At 35.5% G+C, this 20,288-nt stretch overlaps 1 protein-coding gene across 2 annotated transcripts; it reads right to left on the minus strand.

The window, feature by feature from the left end:
- Positions 1–2,626: 2,626 nt before the first annotated feature.
- On the minus strand, positions 2,627–19,144 carry LOC128989611 (V-type proton ATPase subunit H). Of its 2 annotated transcripts, none has more exons than XM_054411547.1 (10): positions 19,004–19,144; positions 15,168–15,249; positions 14,738–14,927; positions 13,714–13,932; positions 7,561–7,766; positions 6,977–7,061; positions 6,378–6,556; positions 4,819–5,046; positions 4,029–4,142; positions 2,627–3,168 (listed from the first exon to the last, which is right to left on the minus strand). In XM_054411547.1, the coding sequence occupies exons 1-10, from the start codon at positions 19,068–19,070 to the stop codon at positions 3,093–3,095; spliced, it is 1,446 nt and encodes a 481-aa protein (XP_054267522.1). In that variant the 5' UTR covers positions 19,071–19,144; the 3' UTR covers positions 2,627–3,092. The 2 variants fall into 2 exon arrangements, with proteins under 2 accessions (XP_054267522.1, XP_054267523.1); XM_054411548.1 differs by lacking the exon at positions 19,004–19,144 and adding an exon at positions 17,108–17,372.
- Between the last annotated feature and the right edge of the window lie 1,144 nt (positions 19,145–20,288).

Below are 20,288 nucleotides of genomic sequence, written 5' to 3' on the forward strand. Positions count from 1 at the left end.
TAAGCGTTGCAGGAGGTCTACTTTATACTGAATCGACGTTCACTTTTATTGCTTTTGATCTTCCGGCATTGTTGACTCAGCGAAACTGAACTTGTATTTTACCTTATTTCGTTATATTAAAACTGCTGTTGCATTAGGTCAAATTCCCAATAAGTCAATTGCTTTATCATAGACCACGTTTTTAGCTCGGACTGTACTATTTGACTTACTGGGAATTTTGATCTACAGACACTGCAAACATTGTAGTTTTTGACCTAGCGGCACAGGTATAAATTATTTGATCTTCCGGGACTGTTGACTTTCAGCAACATTCCCTTTTTGACTCATTTGTTCGTTAAATTAAGGGTTGTGGCATTGTATTTTACTAACGAAGACCTCTACTTTTGATGTATATCTCAACCTATGTTTACCTTAAAGATTTTCTTCTGAGTCCTAGCTGGTTGCTCGCTTGAGAAGGTAGCGTATCAATAAATAATTAAATAAATTATTTTTGTGTCCAGTGACTTAGTCCTAAGTTTTGTAGCTATATCTTTATAACTTTTTTGAATATTTAGCAATCTCCAGGACTTTTAAAGCGTTAAAGATGGTTGAAAAATGTCAATTTTTAAGCTTGTGTAACTAACTCTGTAATCATTCACTTTAACAAGATAACGAAGAGGACCATTCTTGTTTAGTGTAGAATATTTTTGTATAGGTCGAATTTTTGCTAAAATGCATAGTTTCTAAGGTGTTCAATAAAACTCAAAAAAGTACCATTTTTCCAACTTCTACATTCCTCTCCTCCCACCCAAACCCAACGCTCAAATAGCAATTAACTTTTTACCGAACATTATGTGGACTGCTCTGAACAACTTGGGAGTCAAAAGTGTTTTCACTTTGAATGTCCAGGTTTAGGTCTTTGTAGCATACTATGTGTGTGAACCAAAACAAAGACAACTTCCCAATAAACTTATTATCTTTCCTTAGATGTACAAATTTAGTTCTCTTTTTGTATAAAATTTAAAACTATGGCAGGTATGCAAAAAGCATTGGACCCGAACAATTTATTAAATTATTTATACAAGCTAAGGATTTTCCTTCTTTGAAATTCATTGTTGGTAATGAAGATGATAGAATTTTAAAGGATTTTGTCTCAGAGTCATCGATTTTGAAGAGCTGGTCCAGTTTTGAATCGACCATTAAATAAAAGACGCTCTAGGTATTTGGTAAAAATGATCAAATATCATTTTAAATTTAACTGCTAGTAATGTTTTGTGGCTTTTTTAGGCGCAAACACTTCAGATAGATTTCTTGAGCAAGATCCTGCCCAACTATCATCACCTGAGGAAACCCAACAAAACTCCGGCTGCTGCTATTGCTGCTGCTAACAAGCAGTAGCAGTAAATGGAATAACTTCACTACACAAGCCTATACTACTGCTTTATATTTGTACCACCCCTCATCGTTTGAATCCTAATTCCAAATCTCAAATTTATCAACTACAGTACCGGTACATAGCAAATGAGATCTTCAAATTTTAAGTTTGAAAGTTGAATTTTGAATAAGCTTAAGTAGTGGATTATGTATTATGATTTTTTAGATGAGGTGAAAGCATAATTAATTAAGTGAAATTATCTAGGAAGATTATTTTAGAAAAGGATATCCTACATTTCATTTCATTGCTAACCTCAGAAAATGATGAGTCCAAGGGCTTAAAGATAATAATAATAAATGTAAAAAATCACTTAACTTATTTTACAATACAGTATAACTGTGTAACTCAAATAATTACAATTTACTTTTCTACATTACCTATTTATTTTTGTTCTAAGGATTTTTTACTCAATAAATATGTTTTGACAAATCCTATTTAATTGTTAATCCCAGTTCTTGGAATAATTGTTGGCTACATTAGATTTGAATATTTCCAATTCCAACAGCATTTACCATCATGCTTATGGCCCAGCGTCCATTCATTGACAGTGATGTTCCATTGGTTCTATTTTAGTGTTGTTCTGTAGTATGAACCAAATCGCCATAGATGATCATGGGTGTGGTATTGTTAATGACAGATATTTCCACGATTGACCATCAGACAATCACAGTATTATTGTGATCGTGGGAGCAATATGAAATAATTGTTTTAATTCTGTCATGCAGTTTTACTGCATTCCCATCAAATCCAGAAAAAAATTGGTAATCCAACACGGTCTGGTCCCAAATAGTTTGAAATAGCGGAACTCTCATGTAATAGCAAAAGAGTAAGTTCCACATCTTTACAACTTCTAAAATCTAAGATTTCAGATTTCTGTTACCATTCTTATCGCTCATGGCACACGTCGGTAGTAGGTCAAGGCATCCTTCTTTGTCCGATAAATGAGTAATCGTGAATTTCTGATTCTTTAAATAAATGCAATTTGAAAAAATAATTTTTTATAAAGGGAATATTTTTTAAATCCAAGATTGTTGTAATGACACTTAATAATGAAACATGACACCAACCTAACTGATAATGAATCAACTGATCAACGTATAATATATATAAATGTGATGGTGATGTAATGTCAAAGGAGAAAGGACCAAAGTATTTGATTTGTTATTCGTCAGGGTAAGGGCAAAGGAAACACATTGGAACCGACAGCTAACAAACTTTGAATAACATTTATTTTATTCACATGTACAATAGACTCTCCTAAATGTTATAAACAATACTGCAGTTAATTGTATTAACATCTTATTTACAAAACCCAAAAACTAACCCACCAGCACAACGTCCATCTTACAGAAGCTACTACTACAATCTATTTGAGAGAAAAGTGAGTAACAATCATTGAAACAATCTCCACCAAAAATTTGAATTGTCTATACATTTTTCTTTAATATTAAACACTTTTGCCTTTAGTGATGCTTTTAATGACAATAAAAGGGTTTATTAAAATGAAACTTACCCATTAACAATTTATGACACTAAAATTACAGACAAATTTATTAGCATTTCTCCATCCGACATGCAAATTGAGGTTCACTATAAGTGTATAATACCGAATGGAATGTATTTTCATACTTTGTGTACATCTTGGATACATCCTTATGCTACTTTTATCAGATTATACCTAAGCTTTTCCAGCAACGGCAGGTTTCCCAGTCGTAGTACTTTGCTCCTTTTCCAGTTGTCGTCCAAGATACTCCCTGAAACAATTAACAAACAAGGGTTGTGACTTGTGTGAAGCAATTCCCGAATAAATAAATACAGTAGAACCCCGGTTAACCAAAATAAAGGGGGAGAGTTGTTTCGGATAACCAATTTTTCGGTTAACCCATCATATGCTAAAAATAACCAATGTGTTCCCACAGTATGTGAAAAAATGAATTTCAAACAATGACTATATAACCCAGTATTTTACTTAAACTACAACAATGTTGGGTTAGATAACACTTTAAGCTAAACAACTGAAGTTACTAAATCATTTTACAGCCCTGTATTATTTTATGCAATCATTTTGGTTAACCTTGGTTTTGGTAAACCCGAATTCGTTTAACAGGAGTTCTACTGTAAACATAGCAATAAAAAAATAAAAAACATAAATACTTTGACAAATCACTGTTAAAAACTAAAGACAAGTAAATTAACCTGTACTGTACATACTGCATCCATCCCAATTCTTCCCAGATGGGCGAAAATAATATATTCCATCTTCTGTATTAATGAACACAACAATTGATTTCTTGATACATACATGATTTTTTTACTAAAATAAAAAGATTAGACGCTACTGTCATAAGGGGAGAGAGAGCTAGGTTAGTAGTAGAGCACTGTGATTTAGTCCCCAAGGTCAGGTTCAAATCCTACCAATCCCCAATGGATTTAGCCATTTCATAATGGGACAATTCTCATGTTCTAATCAGAATGTAAGGGCAGAACGGTTACAGACTAGAGCCTAATGTCCAGGAGGGTAGGGCATACTGGCTTTTATACTTGCCAGTGGTGTATATTGTCATTACTCCATGGACATAACAATACTCTATGTAAATACTCTGTTCCCACTAACCAGTTGTGAACCATGAGCTTCTGTACGGCCAGCAGCGCTTCGTATCTCACGTTCGGATCTTCATGGGACAACAACTGCATCACAAGCTGCTTGCCTCCCAGCTGTTCAATAACACTGTTAACAGAACACAACGCTAGTTAATGCATCATGGTAAAACACAGCCCTAATAAAATAGAGAAAAACTAGCATCACAAACAAAAAATAAGGTGCATGCTCAAGAGGTGCTACCAAAACATGAAATATCTTGAATATTTTGTTAAGTTTTTTAGCTGCTGCTATTATTTTTATTTAACCAAAATAATTTTTCATCAAGCTATATTTAAATCATGGTGACAGTGGGACTGCTTCATTAGTTTTTCAATCGGAATAACCAAAAGTACTGCTTACACGTACAGTATTAGCTTACAAGATTTAAAAATACAGTGCAATTTTCCCAGTTGTTTGCTTTATTAAACTAAAAAGACACAAACTTTCAGGTTTATATTTGTTGGAATGAAATTTATTTTGGAAACTGTGAAAATAGAACTTCTATTACTGTTACGAGCACAACACAGTGAATTTAACATTTTGGGGGAAAAGTCATACTTGACTAGCTTTTAAGCAAGTTAGAGGAGTTTAGCCATTTGCTAAGCATGCGGTTTATGTTTCTTAGTAAAGAGCCGGCAAGATTACCAGCCTATTGTAGACCAAAGTTTACTATTTACTTCTTTTCCTTAGAGGTACCACACTACCTCAGCGAGAGGCTTTGTGTTAATATTTATTAATCACCCCTATGGACGAATCAACTCACTGTTTTCCTCGTGGGTAGTGTCTAACGTATTCACCGATGTCGAACGAAGCTACGCTCAAAACTAAAGCATCTCTGCTGTTCTCCAGCAGATGGATGAGGATTCTCAAGAGTTCGTAGTTTTTCTCATTGAGGCGTCCAGCGTTTTCCCTCCAGAACTGAGCGGAACGGTGTACTGGACTCCACTCCAGCCGACCTGACTTTACCTCTGTGGCGTACTCGTCAAACGAGCTGTGGAAGAAGTTAAGTATTTTATACCAACACAGAACAAAAATATGAAAATATCTAATAGTAATATTACAATAGTTATTTGTGTAACTAGAGAGCAAAGTGACACTTTGCTGCACACGAGAGCAACGTTTACACTCACCCCTAACAAACTTGCCAGCGGCTCGTGCGGAATGATCTCGAGTGCAGCAAAGGCCTTTTGCACTCGTGTTACACATTATATTTTTCCTATAGTCACTATAAAGCATATAAATAATTAGTCTCTCAAACACTATACAACACGTTTTTAGGTTCAGCTGGCAACACAAATAGGTGTCCTAGAGAAAGTAGTCCCCGGTCCGTATCACTCTGCTATTTTTTCCTCCGCAAGCAATGAACTCCGCGACTTGAGAAAATAGTTCCGTATATTTTTGTAATTTGCAGTGGTTTCCGCTCCTAAAAAAAATGCTTTAAAGGTATTTTATTGTTTATTTAGATCATAGGAATGTTTTAAAAACGTTTAAAAGAAAAGTCCAGAGAGTTCAGAAATACCGAAAAGAGAACATAAACTATTAACACGAAATGACAGGTTGAATCGTAGTTATAATAATCAATCAGCTGCTCATAGTATTATTATCTTTAAGTGTTGCCAACCTATTTCCAAGCGTACACGGATTACGTAATAGAACCACGCTGTTTTGTGATGTTTTATGGAAATCCTGATGTGCGCCAAAGTATAAACCGTACGACAAAGTATAAATATGCAGCAATTAGCAGCTTTCTGTACTATAAACAGTACAAGGAAGCCAACTTTGTCGGGTGACTGTAGGAAAAATAATTATATTTGATGGAAAATTATCACACTAAGGAACTGTTGACCCAAGGTTAATAGGCTATTAGTCATATTTACCACAGTTCAGGGGCTAGAATGGATGTACAAAAAATACACAATAGGCTTTTTTGCCTTAATTTTATAACGAGACCAACTAGATAAATATTTTTCTAAGGTAAACCAATGTTCCTTGATGTTGTTTGCCTACCAATGTACAATATAAAAATTAACTAATTTTATTTGTGGAAAACTACTAAACTGTATTGAGTACCGGTACAGTTATTTTGGCCTAAAAAAAGATTAACCTATGTCTACAGTAGGATTATAAATGCACTGTTTCATACATTCTGAGGATTTGTTTCAAAAGATATAAAGATAAACTTCTGACTTTTTTGTATTTCTATTAGCCCAATCTATTGTGCCAGGAAAGCTTACTAAGATATCCCTTTCCTCCTAGCCTGACACATGGCTTTCCTCTACAATATAAAATAGTATTGTAGCCTACTATAGCGTCTTCAATCACCTCAGATCTTGTACAGAAGCTTGCAGTTTCTCATTAAGGAAGCTGACGTCCTCGACAATGTCCTCGTCGTCGAACTTGCGCTGCTCCAGAATGCTGAGCTGTTTCAGCACCTTGCTCTGCACCATGGCGATACAGTGCTCCTTGGCCACAGAGCCATCCTCAGGCTTCTCAATCAGGTTCTATAGAAACACGAGAATGTGACTGATCCATAATTATACTACAGTAGAACTTCTTTCATATAACTTGAAGTGGTTCAATGTTTATAATAACCTTTGGTTAAAAATAATGTGATAGTGAAATATCCTATTTACAGCGTAGGGAGTGAAGTTCATTTTTGCTTATGCTCTTACTATTCAAGTGTGCAAAGCAATGTTGCTTTACACTTGAAACCTAGATCCTTGACGTCAATACTGTGGAAGTCTTGAGTTTTTTAATGGCTGTGTTTAGTAATATAATAAATATTCAATAATCTAATGCCCTTTTTATCCATTTTCATTGTTGACAGGGTCTATTGTAACTTTATTATTTAATAACCAATTAAGATTTATTATCAAGTACTTATAGTGGGGATGGAGAAACTCTGCAATAGTAATACTTACTCTGAAAACCGCAAGAATTATACGAGTGACCTTCTCTTTGACACAATCACTCAAAATGTCAGCAAGGATAGGAATAACATTGAATCTGAAATAAACATCCATATGTTTCAGAAATAGTTTATGATAAATAAAAATTAAGTATAATGAAAGGAAAAATGAACTATTTTCATCAAATTCTAAAATCAGAAAAAATCATGATCTTTATACAGTTTTATTACCATAAATTACGGTACCGTACCTAAAAGTGTTGCGAAAACACATATTTTATTTTCTGTTACTACCTCATTCAAAAACAATATCTTTTAAATAAAAATTTGTACACTGACTATATCTCAAATTCATTGTGTAAACTTCAACCTTTTATAATGTGTTCAAGAATAGAGGCATTTTTTAAATCATCTATTTTGCCACTGTTCATTAATTTAAACAAATCTATACAAAACTAACATTTATTTAGATGTTATATGTTCAAAATATACACAGTTCCATTTCAGTATATCAGAATAAAAGTCTCTAAAGTACCTATCAAAAAAGAATTTGTAGGAATAAACGATTAAATATTTAACAAAATAGTCCCGACATACTTGTTCATTCGTTCGGCGAGCTTTGGGTTGAAAGTGAGCACCCAGATACAGAAGATGAGTTGGTATTGGATCTGGAAGTTGACTCGTCCTGACAACACGCTGAGCAGAGTAGAGATGCCATCGACAGAGATGAAAGCAGCTCTGTACTGGTCTATCCTCAACATCATCTGCAGACATCTGGCCACGGACTGCATGTACTCGTTGTTCTGTTGAAAAAAAAACCATTAGAAAGACACATTAGATTACATACATTAGATTTTGTATGTACATTAGTACATTAGATTTTGAAGAGGTCGGTCTCTTTTAACCTTGCGTTTGCCCGTCCACTGTTGATACAGTATTGTATAATTATATATTCTTTGTTTCCATTCCTCTATGTATCTCCATTCCCCTTCCGTTCCACCCTCTAGTTTCATTCCAACTACACACTCTTCCGTCAACTCCTCAACATGTGACCCTGTGTATCTGTTGTGACTACAATGTGGTTTTATTAATAAACTTGTGTTACTAATTACACACTTGTTTTAATTAATTAATATGACCCATAAACATGGCGTCAGGTTATGTTGTTAGTTTTCACTTGTGTGAACAGTAAATTCAGTGCTAGTCAGCAGATTAAAGTGGATTAGTTTTAGGTTAGGTTACGCGAGAATTGCCGTAAGTACCTAGCATAACCTATTACTCAGTGTGGATAATCTTCATTGAAGAATAAATTTCAGTAAGAACTGTTAAATTACCGTGGTAAAATGGCTTCCTCATCATCTAGCCCAAATACAAATGCCAGTATCGATTCAAATATAGGCCCCATAAGTTTAGAAGGAAACCTAGCCCAGAATTGGACGTTTTGGTATCAACGTTTCAAGATATTCCTAACTGCCTCAAACCTTGATAAAGAGGAAGATGAACGGAAAATTGCAATCCTTTTGCATAATTTAGGTGCAAAGTGTTTCGAAATTTTCAATTCCTTTAATCTAGACTCTAATTCATTAACCAAATACAACACTGTGGTAGATAAGTTCCAGGCCTACTTTTCCCCAAAGAAGAACTTGACTGTAGAAAGACACAAATTCCTCACCAGAAAGCAAAATCCCGGTGAAAGTTTTGACTCGTTCTTCACAGATTTGGTTAATAAAAGCTTAAACTGTGAATTCAAAGAACTTCGCGAAGACCTAGTGCGTGATGTAATGATATGTGGCCTCGAAAATCAGCATATGAAGGAAAGACTTTTACGGGAATCGGACCTCACCCTAAACAAAGCTGTTGCCATATGCAAAGCTGCTGAACTGTCGTCAATTCAAATTAAAGAAATAGAAGGAGCCCAAATTGCCCAAGTTAGTGCCTCAAGCAAATTCGCCAAGCCTAAAGTGACACCCAGCGCTCATCAGTCAAATAGCCAGTCTAAGTTTAGGCCTAATCATAAGAAATTCATTAATAGTTGTAGAAATTGTGGTAGAAATCATTTAGTGAATCAATGTCCCGCGTATGGTATTGAATGTTTTTCTTGTAAGCATAAGAACCATTTTGCAAATTACTGTCAATCTAAGTCAAAACCAACTAATAATCAAATCAAAAGCCAAAATAGGCCTACAAAGTCCTTCAAAAAAGTAAATGAAGTAAATTTTGATGAACTAAATGAGACTCAACCTAGTGAAAACCTAGATGAAAATAACCTACACCTTGAGAATTTCACTATTGAATGTGTGAATCATACTCAAACTTCTGCTGATTGGTTTGAAAACGTAGGAATTAACAGTAAAGTTGTCAAATTTAAACTTGACAGTGGAGCTCAAACTAACCTAATTTCGTTTTCACTTTTCAAAGAGTTAGGTCTAGATCAGAACATAATCTACAAATGTAACGTTACTGTTTCATCTTTCACGGGTCAACAAGTAAATGTCATTGGTAAAGTTGATATAAATTGCAAGGTTAAGAACAAAACACACTTAATCTCTTTTGTAATAGTAGATATAAAATGTACACCATTGTTAGGCCTAGAAACCTGCTGTAGCTTAGGTCTCATAAGTAGAACAGTGAATTCTGTAACAGTTGAAAACGCTGATGACTTTGTTTTCAAAGATTATCAAACCATGTTTGATGGTAACTTAGGTACAATCCCTGGTGAGATTAAATTAGAATTGTGTAGTAATTATGAGGCTAAAGTTGAGCCTCCAAGAAGAGTCCCTTTTGCTTTGTTGGAGCCTTTAAAAAATGAGCTAAACAGAATGGAGAAATTGGGCATAATAGTTAAAATAGACGAACCTACTGAATGGGTACATGGTATGGTTTTAATTAATAAAAAAGGCTCTGGTCTTAGAGTTGTACTAGACCCCAGAAATCTAAATAAGTATTTAAAGCGTCCCCATTGTCAAATTCCCAATGCAGAAGAGATTAGTAGTAAGCTAACAAATTCTAAAATATATTCTGTTCTTGACGCTAGTTCTGCCTTTTGGATGTTTAAGCTTGATGAAAATTCAAGTAGGTTATGTACCTTTAATACACCATTTGCAAGATACAGATTTCTACGTATGCCCTATGGAATCAGTTGTGCCCCTGACTATTTTCAATCTAAAATGACAGAGTTATTTGGTAATATTGAGGGCGTAGTGTGCTATTTTGATGATATTTGTATTAGTGCGGCTGATCAAAAATCTCACGACGAGCGACTTCGTAAAGTCTTAGAAATCGCAAAGGCTAACGGCATCAAGTTTAACATGTCCAAATGCAAGTTCCGTGTGCCTAAAGTTAAATTTGTCGGGTTTGAGTACTCAGAGTGTGGCGTTTCTCCAGACTCCTCGAAGGTTCTTGCGATACAGCATATGCAGGTCCCAGCTGATCGCAAAGAGCTGGAAAGGTTTCTTGGTGTGACTAATTATCTATCTAAATTCATCCCTAACTATTCAACAATAACAACACCTTTAAGAGAGTTGTTACGAAAGGATGTTGTTTTTCGTTGGGATCAGCCACAAGATATCGCGTTCCGGAAATTAAAAGAGATTTTGGTCAGCCCCCCAGTCTTGTGTTATTTTGATCCTAAAAAAGCGGTGACATTGTCTGTTGATAGTAGCTCAACAGGTCTAGGAGCGGTGTTATTGTGTGATAGTAACCCAGTGGCCTATGCTTCAAGGTCATTGACTCCGAGCCAGGTAAATTATAGTCAAATTGAGAAAGAAATGCTAGCCATAGCATTTGGTTGTACTAGATTTCATCAGTACATATTTTCTAAGAAAATAACTGTAGAGACAGACCATAAGCCCCTAGTTAGCTTATTCAAAAAGCCTTTGTCACAAGCCCCTTTGAGACTGCAAACTATGTTGTTAAAAGTGCAAAGATATGATCTTGACGTGATCTATAAGCCTGGTAAACTTCTGTATATTGCAGACACCTTATCAAGGTCATCCTTACCCTTTCAAACTAAAGAGGAAATTGATCATACAGATGATGATATAATATGCCAAGTTAATTTGTTCAAAAATAGTTTACCTATTTCTCAAGAAAAATTTAGCTTGTTTATTTCTAAGACAGATGAGGACAGTACTTTAGTTCAAGTAAGAGAATTTGTTAAATCTGGGTGGCCTGAAAACAAAAATAATCTTGACAATTCTGTAAAACCGTTTTGGAACTTAAGGGATAGTCTCCATGTAATTGACAAACTTGTGTTTAAAAATGATAGATTAATAGTTCCTCGCAGTTTGCAAAAAGATATGTTAACAAAACTGCACGAAGGTCATGTTGGTGTAAGTACATGTGAAAAGAGAGCAAAAAATATTTTGTATTGGCCTAGTATAAAGTCAGACATACAGGAGTTTGTAAATAATTGTATGACATGTGCTTTACATTCCCCCAATAACTGTAAAGAACCAATCCTATTTCATGAAATACCATCCCTGCCATGGTCTAAAGTTTCAGCAGACCTCTTTGAATTAAAATCTGTGCACTACTTAGTTGTAATGGATTATTACTCTAAATACATTGAATTAGTGTCTCTAAATGATATTAGCTCAAAAGGTGTTATTAACAAACTAAAGTCAATGTTTGCAAGACATGGAATTCCCCAAATACTAGTAACTGATCCAGGTACTCAGTTCACTAGTCATGAGTTTCAAATATTTGTAAATAGCTATGAATTTAGTCATGTCTTATCGTCACCAAAGCACTCCCAGTCCAACGGACAGATTGAGTCAGGAGTAAAAATAGCCAAAGGTATACTGAAAAAATGTGAACATTCAAACACAGACCCCTACATCGGTTTACTCAATTACAGGAACACTCCTAAGGTAATTTACCTTCACCCGCACAATTATTGTTTTCGAGAAACTTAAATTCATTATTACCATGTTCAGCAAAGTTCCTAGAGCCAAAGGTCACAAAACCAAACCCCAATCTTGTAAATAAAAGAAAACAGTCTGTACAAAAATATTATGACAAACATGTTAAACCTTTATCAGAGTTGAATGTAAATGACAAAGTTCTTTTTAAAAGGAACCTAGATGGTCCTTGGTCCCCTGGTAAGATAACAGCTTTAGGAAATGCACCCCGTTCTTATGTGGTAAAGGATGATAATGGTAGATTGTATAATCGCAACAGAAAGTTTTTTATTTTATCTCCAACTGACAATCCTGATGAAAATGTAAATCCATCTCATCCTAGCACCAATTCTAAGGATCCTAATCATAAAAACCAGAGTCCCACTCCCAACCAACAAAAATGTCTAATTCAGCCCAGTCCTTTGATTCCTCCCACTCCCAGTGGTCATGACGAAAATAATTTTATCCAAAACATGGAGGGTTATGTGACTAAAAGAGGTAGAACAATCAGAAATCCTAGGAGACTTACATTTGATGCTAACTAGTACTTCATTGTAACCTAACTAGATATGAGTAGGCTGAAAATGTTTGTTTAGTTCTTTCACATATTCTTAACAGTAAAAGTAAAAAATTTGTTATTTGTTGATAAGGGAGATGTTGATACAGTATTGTATAATTATATATTCTTTGTTTCCATTCCTCTATGTATCTCCATTCCCCTTCCGTTCCACCCTCTAGTTTCATTCCAACTACACACTCTTCCGTCAACTCCTCAACATGTGACCCTGTGTATCTGTTGTGACTACAATGTGGTTTTATTAATAAACTTGTGTTACTAATTACACACTTGTTTTAATTAATTAATATGACCCATAAACATCCACAAAGGTCTTGGGTCTGTGTGTGGACAATTATCTGCAAAACATGTCAGTACAGGATAAGACCGAAATGTCATTGCTGCCATGGATCTGTAGTCACACTGCCAACTGAGCCACAAACTCGCCCGGACTCTTTCAATGTTTGTAGAGTTTTTTTCTGCATTGACTACAGGTGAATTTTTTTAACACCTCAAATGTTGAAATTGGTTCAAAGCCTACAGGAGAGAAGTATCCTAAACTCCGTTTGCGATATAGATGTTCAAAAAATTGTGAACCCAACTAAAAAATGTAACTTAACTGATTATCTGACAATACAATCGACCCAAAATATTGGGCATATTTTGGTGTTTTTCTTAATACAAAAATTGATCTTTCTGATTACGTAAACTGACAATAATGTTATGTAACCTTGTACACAAGACACTTTGACCTGTAATGCTCAGGTACTAAATAAAGCTGAATTTACAATCCCAAAGCTGAAGTTACGATCCCAAAAACCAATCCCTATAATTGAATAGCCCCGGTTGAACAATGTTGTAGTGACAAAGGTGAATTTTTTCAGAAAATACAAAAACGCTTTGGCCAGGCAAATGCCAATACACAGCCAGTTTTCCGTGCATTCAATTGCATGTAGGTGTTGCCAGCCTATGTATTTTTTTAAACAAAATATCCCACCCAGTAGAGAATTTCATTTGCATTGTTCTTTACAAATCTCAACTTCATAAAATATTTAGTTTGCAACATTGTTTGACGGAGGTATTCAATTCATAATCTCAATTATCTAAGTAGAAAAGTACTTTTAAGCTATTAGTGCTTGTCTTAAAATCTGAAGGTTGTAGGCTTTATCTGGTTTTTTATTGTGCTATCAATTATACCAAAGGTTGGATGGTAACAGATCAGTAGTTTGGCCCATCTCCTTACAAAAACATTAAAATTCCAAATACATAAAAAAATTAGTACAAATAACTCACCTGCACAGTGAGCTGTTCCTTGAGCCAAGTGAGGTAAAACTGCAGATCCTTCTGTTCCATCAGCTCGGAGCCCCAACATGCCACCTTAGCAATGATACGAGCTGTCATGTTGACAATGAAGCCATCGGATCCGTTGAGGAGATTGAGGAACTGTCCACAGATCGGCTCCCGTTTGCGGATAGAATACTCTCTGAAGATCTCTACACGATTGCGGTCCTCCTGTTGAGACATTAAAAATCTATTAATGTTCCGTCCATCAAAGTATATAAAGGCCCTAATTAAAGTATTAAGGCCCTGAAGTATGTGTAAAGATATTTAGCAGAATTTCAAATGGAATAGAGAATATGGAAGACCACTGACCAGGGGAAATAAAGACACGAATCAAGGAATACTTATTGAGGAAACCATACTGCTCACTTGCAGATAACTTTGTAGTGGAAATGGGTGACAATTTTTACTCCCACAGCTTAGTTACGCTTTCAGAGGGAGATTTGCAAGTAGGCCAATCTAAGTAGACAAAGCTGCTGGCCAAAAATGAAAAACATTTAAAAATTTAAGTAATCGGAGAAATCTATGGATTGGACAAAGAAGATGAAGAATGTAAAATCACACATAATAGGGTACCAAGGAACTTCAAAACCTAGATGTGGTTACAGAAGCAAAAAGCAAACGTCTGGACATGTTATAAGGTAGAGGAGCTAGATTTAAGTTGAATATAGTAGCAAGAATGCTGAGAAGATGTAGTTTGGCAAATATTATTGTTGCTGATGACCAATGTAAACTTGCAGTTTGTTGACTTGTGTATGAATTGAAAATAGTGAGACAGAAGTGTACCCTTTCATCAGACCGAATTTTCTGAATTTTCATACGCAAATTACTAGACACCAAGAATCCAGGGGTGTCCCGACCTCTTGTTCCACAGTTCCCTTAAAACTCAATGTATCCAAACCTAAAGAAGAATCTATTGGTGACAAATCCAAATTCTATTAACTGCATCATTTATAAAGTTATTTAAAACACCTACCTGCAACATGTCATCAATCATGACCAGCACGTACTGGATGGTCTGATCCTTGGAAACATGTTCCAACAGGTTTAGGAACGTCTTGGCGCACTGAGTTCTCTTCTCCTTCAGAAGAGCCTCACGACCAGCTGCGTCCGCGTTGTCAAATGCTGTGATAAACGAAAAGTCCTCCTGTGTGATCATCTGTGATCTGAAACAATCGCTAATAGTTGTAAAACATATCATTCCGTTGCAAGAAAGTTAGATACAAAGGTTTAGCTTCAAAGTCTTAAAGGTTGTTATCAACTTGTTAATACAGTAGACAATACTCTTAACCGACTCAAATGGGATTGGACCTAGGTCGTATAACTATAATCATGGAAAACGTCTGCAATAATCCTTTAAATAACATGTAACACTTATGTGTGTAAGTTCTGTATACTAGACTTACTGGAGATAAGACTGCCAGTTGACTCTTTGTCCTCGGATCTCCGTGGCTTGTTGTTGTAGCACACTGGTCGCAGCCAGCATGTCTGAGAACAAACAACAAAATTATCTTGTAGTAAATAAATGAGACAGTTCCAGCTGTAGGCTACATGACTATGGTAGAGAACCTTTCTTTGGCCCGCAACAGCAAACCAGGTTTGTAACTGGCACCGTAAACACTACACAGCATTAGTTGAGAGAAAACAGGCTCTTTTTGAGGCAGCTGGGAAACAGGGTCTTTATTTTTTTACTGTGGAGGGCCATAAATCTTATCTAATCTTTTTTAGGGTGTTATTTCCTCAACTGGTGATTTGGGATGACGAAAGAAATAGGTCCTGCTCCCTTTATAGATTAAGATTAGTCTTGAAGCCTGAAGGTAGTCTTGCAACCAAACTCAGTGTCCTTACCTGTCACTTTTGTGACCCTTTAAGATAACTGGATTTTTAAAGCCAAGTATATCAGTCTTAAACCGAACTAAGTTGATCCTCTGTAGGCCACTATTCACTAGCACAGCAATTACATAAAAAGTCTTATTTTTTAGACTGGACCAATGAAAAAGGGTTTTGGGCCAAGAGAGAAAAGTAACACAGATTTATTTACTGCTGTGGCCTTGGGAATTTGAAAAATTATCTAGGCCTACAGCTTGCGATTTGTGTAACATTTCCCCCACAACTACACAAAAAAAACTATATCTTAAAAAAACTGTGATCTTGAAACACCAAGGTAACATTATGGTAAAAATCACATAACTTAAACAAATTGTTTGGTGACTGCAGTAATAAGATGCGATACAGTGTAAGACAATCTAAAACCAGCATGTCTGATTTATCGGCCCAAGTAACCACAGCTATGGTGTTCGATAAAAGTTTGTCATAGCAACAGGAAGATAAGAAGAAGTGTAGTCAAGTGCATTCAAACTCCATAAACAACAGCATTGCATTACTGTTTCTATGTAATTCAACCATTGTAAATTTTACAATCCAATAATAAATCATTAATATATTAGAAGGGTAATTTAAATAAAATTGTTGAAACTAGAAACACACTATTTATTCCCTCTACCAGAGCGTCAATGATGAAGGCCTATGAAATAAACGGTATCAGCAATCTGACACATAATTTCTCCCATTAGCTTGTCAATAACCTTTATTATTATTATTATTACTATTTTGTTTAGAATTATAATGACCATAATAGAGAAATTCAAATCAGAACCATTTTTCATGGGGTTTTATGGGAAAATAACCTAAGTTACCGGTACCCAATAACTTTAGAACCATAATTTTTACAACAATGGGGGGTTGTACTATGTTGTTAAAAATAAGAAGGACCATCACATTTAATTTTAATCAAAACCGGCTTTTTTTCAAAAATTCTTATTTTTTCTTCAATAACTTCTGAACCGAATTTTTACAGGAATGGCAGTTATACCACTTTGTTCAGAAGTTAAAGGACTACCGCATACTAAATTTTTTTCAAAATCATTCGAGCCCTTTTTGAAAAAATTTTCCTGTTATTTTATGGGGTTTTATGGACAAATCACCATTTCAAATCAAAATGTCAAAAGAAAATTAAAAACCCCTGGAGATACCATGGATTAGTAACTATAAACCAAATGTCATCAAATTCAGACTAAAGGTGTGGTCTATAGCTCTGTACACATCCACACATACAGGCATCACTAAGAAATCCACTTTTTTGGGTTCAGGACCCAAAACGGATCCACTCAAAACTCAAAAGTAAAAGAGGACATAAATTAGGCCTAGGCCTATCTTAATTTGGAAATAGATTTATTGTCATTGGAATTGGTCCCAAGGGGTCAGCAATGCAGCCTATTCATTGAACCTCAAAAATTGAATAAAAACACAATATTTGTTTTTTTTTATAATCATAAAACCAACTCACCTTTGTGAGCTGGGCAATACATTTTTTCGATGTGTTTTGAAGTACTCATTGTACACTTTACAGTAGCCTATATACTCTTGAAACAAATTGAAAAATAACAACTACAGTATGAAGATAATGTGTAGTAGATCTTGGCAAGAAAACACTAATCCACCACAGAGTTCAAAGTGCTCACATCTTTGTCATTGCATCAAAAATATTTAACTGGTTCATCTTATCTGCTGTTAAAATTGGTAAACAAAATGTATTCCTGGTTATTTTGAAACTCTATTTCCTTCTATTCTTGTGAGTAGGCCTGGTTAAAAATAAATCAAACCAACACTGAAAGCACTGTTGTCTTGGGAGGGAGCCAAAAATCTGAGTTAGCTCACAGTTTTGGATACACTTTCTGTGGAGCATTCTTAGACGATTCACACATAGACATTGGTATGTTTTAAGGGCGAGTGAAGTTTATTTATTTGTATCTAGCAGCACTTAAAATAGAGTTTAAACAATTTTTTCTGTTAGATATACCAATTTAATTAGTTTAATTTAAAAACAAGATCCCTCATTATACAAATGAATCAAAGATATTCATCTTTAGATTATTTCCACATCTTTAAATTTATGCATTATTGTAATTTGAAATTAATCAAAATGTTTGTAAAAAAGACGTACGGTAGGCCTAGTCTACTTCCACAACTTAACATAGGACACCATGACATGGGTTTCACGTTGTTTTTTTAATGAAGTATACATAAACATCAGCTATTAGCAACGATATTTAACTTATTGGCAACAATTTTGTTATAAAAAATAAATGTGTGCATATTTAGACTAGGTTGGGAAAAGATAATATTTCTTGTACATTAGGCTACTGTACTTAGGACTAGGGGAATTTATTTCCCTACCCACAAATTGAAGAAGTCGCCTACTTAACTTAAATGTTTTCTGTTATCTTCTAATCAAGTTGCGCAAACAGATGATATGTGGTCTGTCTACATCTAAAATTTAAGTGCTTGTCCAGTTATCACACTAAATTAGTCTCATCTGACATTTTTTTGTTTCTGGTATTAATAAACAAAAAATCTTATTTGTAGAAGTTTTTTACTTTTGATTGCTACATATATCTGTATAAGTAAAATTGACAAATAATAGCAGCATTTCTTGTGGCAGGTGAGTAGATTACGCTACCTAAGTTACATCTTGGCATGATAGGTTGATATTTAACTCAACATAGGGCTAGGCTAGCACATACAAAGTTTTAGGTTACTTTGAAATGGACTAGCCTATTGTTACATTATATTATGAACCTTAACATGGTCGAAATGCATGTTTAAAAACAAACTAAGAACGAGACCAAAGTGTGAAAGAAGTGAGGGTTCCGTGACTTCTTTCTTTTTCAACCATGGTGACCGATTTTGTGGCAGTGCTGGTTCCAATGCCAAATGCGTTGTGTTTTTCCCTAGCTCTTCCCTGTTATGGCGGCAGGTTTTTGCCACTCCGCGGCTCAGCTCGCCTCTCTAGAGTTCTGCTGAAGCTGGCTTCACAGCAACATGACGTAGGACCTATAGGCCTATCTCCATTCTATTCAAGTGCCCTCTCTTTAAATTAATCCTCCTAGGTGTAACTTACGGTAAGTTAGTCCTTATGTTTAAAATCAAATTGCCAGTTATGATGGTTGCCTAACCTAACTTTAGAAAAGGTTAGCCTAGCCTGTAATGGGATAACACATAGTTTCATTAGTACCCAGATGAATCATCAATGATTAATTAAATTTAATAAATTATTTAAAATGAATTTCTCTCGAGAAACATGGACCTTAGCCCACAAAATGACAAAAATTTCTAAACTAGGCTTCCCACTGGGCTTGAGTAATATTGGGCTACAACCTTATGATAAATTATAATAACATACCAATTTTTTCATCAGGCAAATCTCGAAGCATTTCTTTCATAGATACTTGTTTTGGTTTTACACTCATCTTGTATAATTTTTTACACCAATTTTAAATAGTCACAATAATTTCGATCACTCCCAAGTGTCAAGAAGTAAAGGATCATATGATCTCGCAGGGTTGCCAACAATACAGGAACAATAGTTTGACAGACAGTCGTTCTTGCCTTTGATTATGGAAGACTGTGCTACTATGTGGCAAAATCATCAAGGGTTTTTATAGAAACTTGTATATTTAAATTTACATTTGCAAATATACCATACTGTAAATATGATGAATAAAGTATCTATATTATTTAAAGGATTTTTTGGATTTTTGTGTGCAGCAAATTGACTCCTAAATATTTATTTGTATATGCATATTGGGTATCAATTTAAAGGTCTAATCCTTTAGATTTGCCTTTTGTGGGTTTGTTGGATATCCTGTGAAAGCACGGCCGCCTTTCATACTTAGCTCCAGCGATGAGCTAGCTGGTGGTGAGCTAGGGTGATAGGGTGGGAGTGTTGTCGACGCCGATCTCAGAAATCAAAGAACCTCGGTGGACATGCCACTTGACACAGAAGAAGAAGGTGTGCTCGGTAGTGTCTGCAATGCCGGGACGGTACAACAGACAGTCTGAGCTAATAACCCTCCAAATTCTGTGCAAAAACGCCTGGAAGTGCCTGTGAACCTCTGCTTCGCACCTAAGTGAAACCATTGCTCGGGCCGGAAATATAAGGGAACCATTGAGGAGTGCGTCAGTTCTGGTACTGCTCACTAAGCAGCAAAATATCAGCGGTACTTTGCATGTTAATTAAAGAGAACATGGGTCATTTCCTAAAGGATTGGCAGACCTGCAGTGCTTGCTATAAGCACCACAACGGCTTCGGCTTGATCCCGCAGCGTGCTTGACGTCGTTGTTTGACAAGCAAGCTTCTGTGCACAGTTCACAGGTTTCAGCAGTTTCACACCCTGGCCTTGTGATCTTGGCCACCACACTAACTTGAGCAGCATCTTGCTTCTGTCGGGACTTTTGCAGAAATGGCTATGTGGCCGTAACCCAGGCATTTGAAACACCCTGAAGGCTACTATGTAGTTTCATGCGGTTCCAAAATTTCACCCATCCAGCCTTTTAGTGTCCTTCGGAGTTTTTCCCATAATTAAGTTCCTAACGTCAGTAATGCCATATTTTGCTCATGAGAGTTAGCAAGATAAAGACCAAGATCTTTATCTCGGCGGATTCCCTAAGGACCTCCTTATTAACTC

The sequence above is a fragment of the Macrosteles quadrilineatus genome, unplaced genomic scaffold (genome assembly GCF_028750875.1).
Source record: "Macrosteles quadrilineatus isolate MER2022 unplaced genomic scaffold, UCM_ALF_1.0 Scaffold_3__2_contigs__length_128488019, whole genome shotgun sequence".
Lineage (NCBI taxonomy): Eukaryota > Metazoa > Arthropoda > Insecta > Hemiptera > Cicadellidae > Macrosteles > Macrosteles quadrilineatus.

Coding starts and splice junctions, on each gene's coding strand:
- LOC128989611 (XM_054411547.1), bottom strand. CDS start 19,070: ATGAGTGTAAAACCAAAACAAGTATCTATGAAAGAAATGCTTCGAGAT. Junction 13,933..14,737: donor TGATTGATGACATGTTGCAG/GTAGGTGTTTTA, acceptor ATGTCTCAACAG/GAGGACCGCAATCGTGTAGA. Junction 6,557..6,976: donor TAATTCTTGCGGTTTTCAGA/GTAAGTATTACT, acceptor GTGTTTCTATAG/AACCTGATTGAGAAGCCTGA.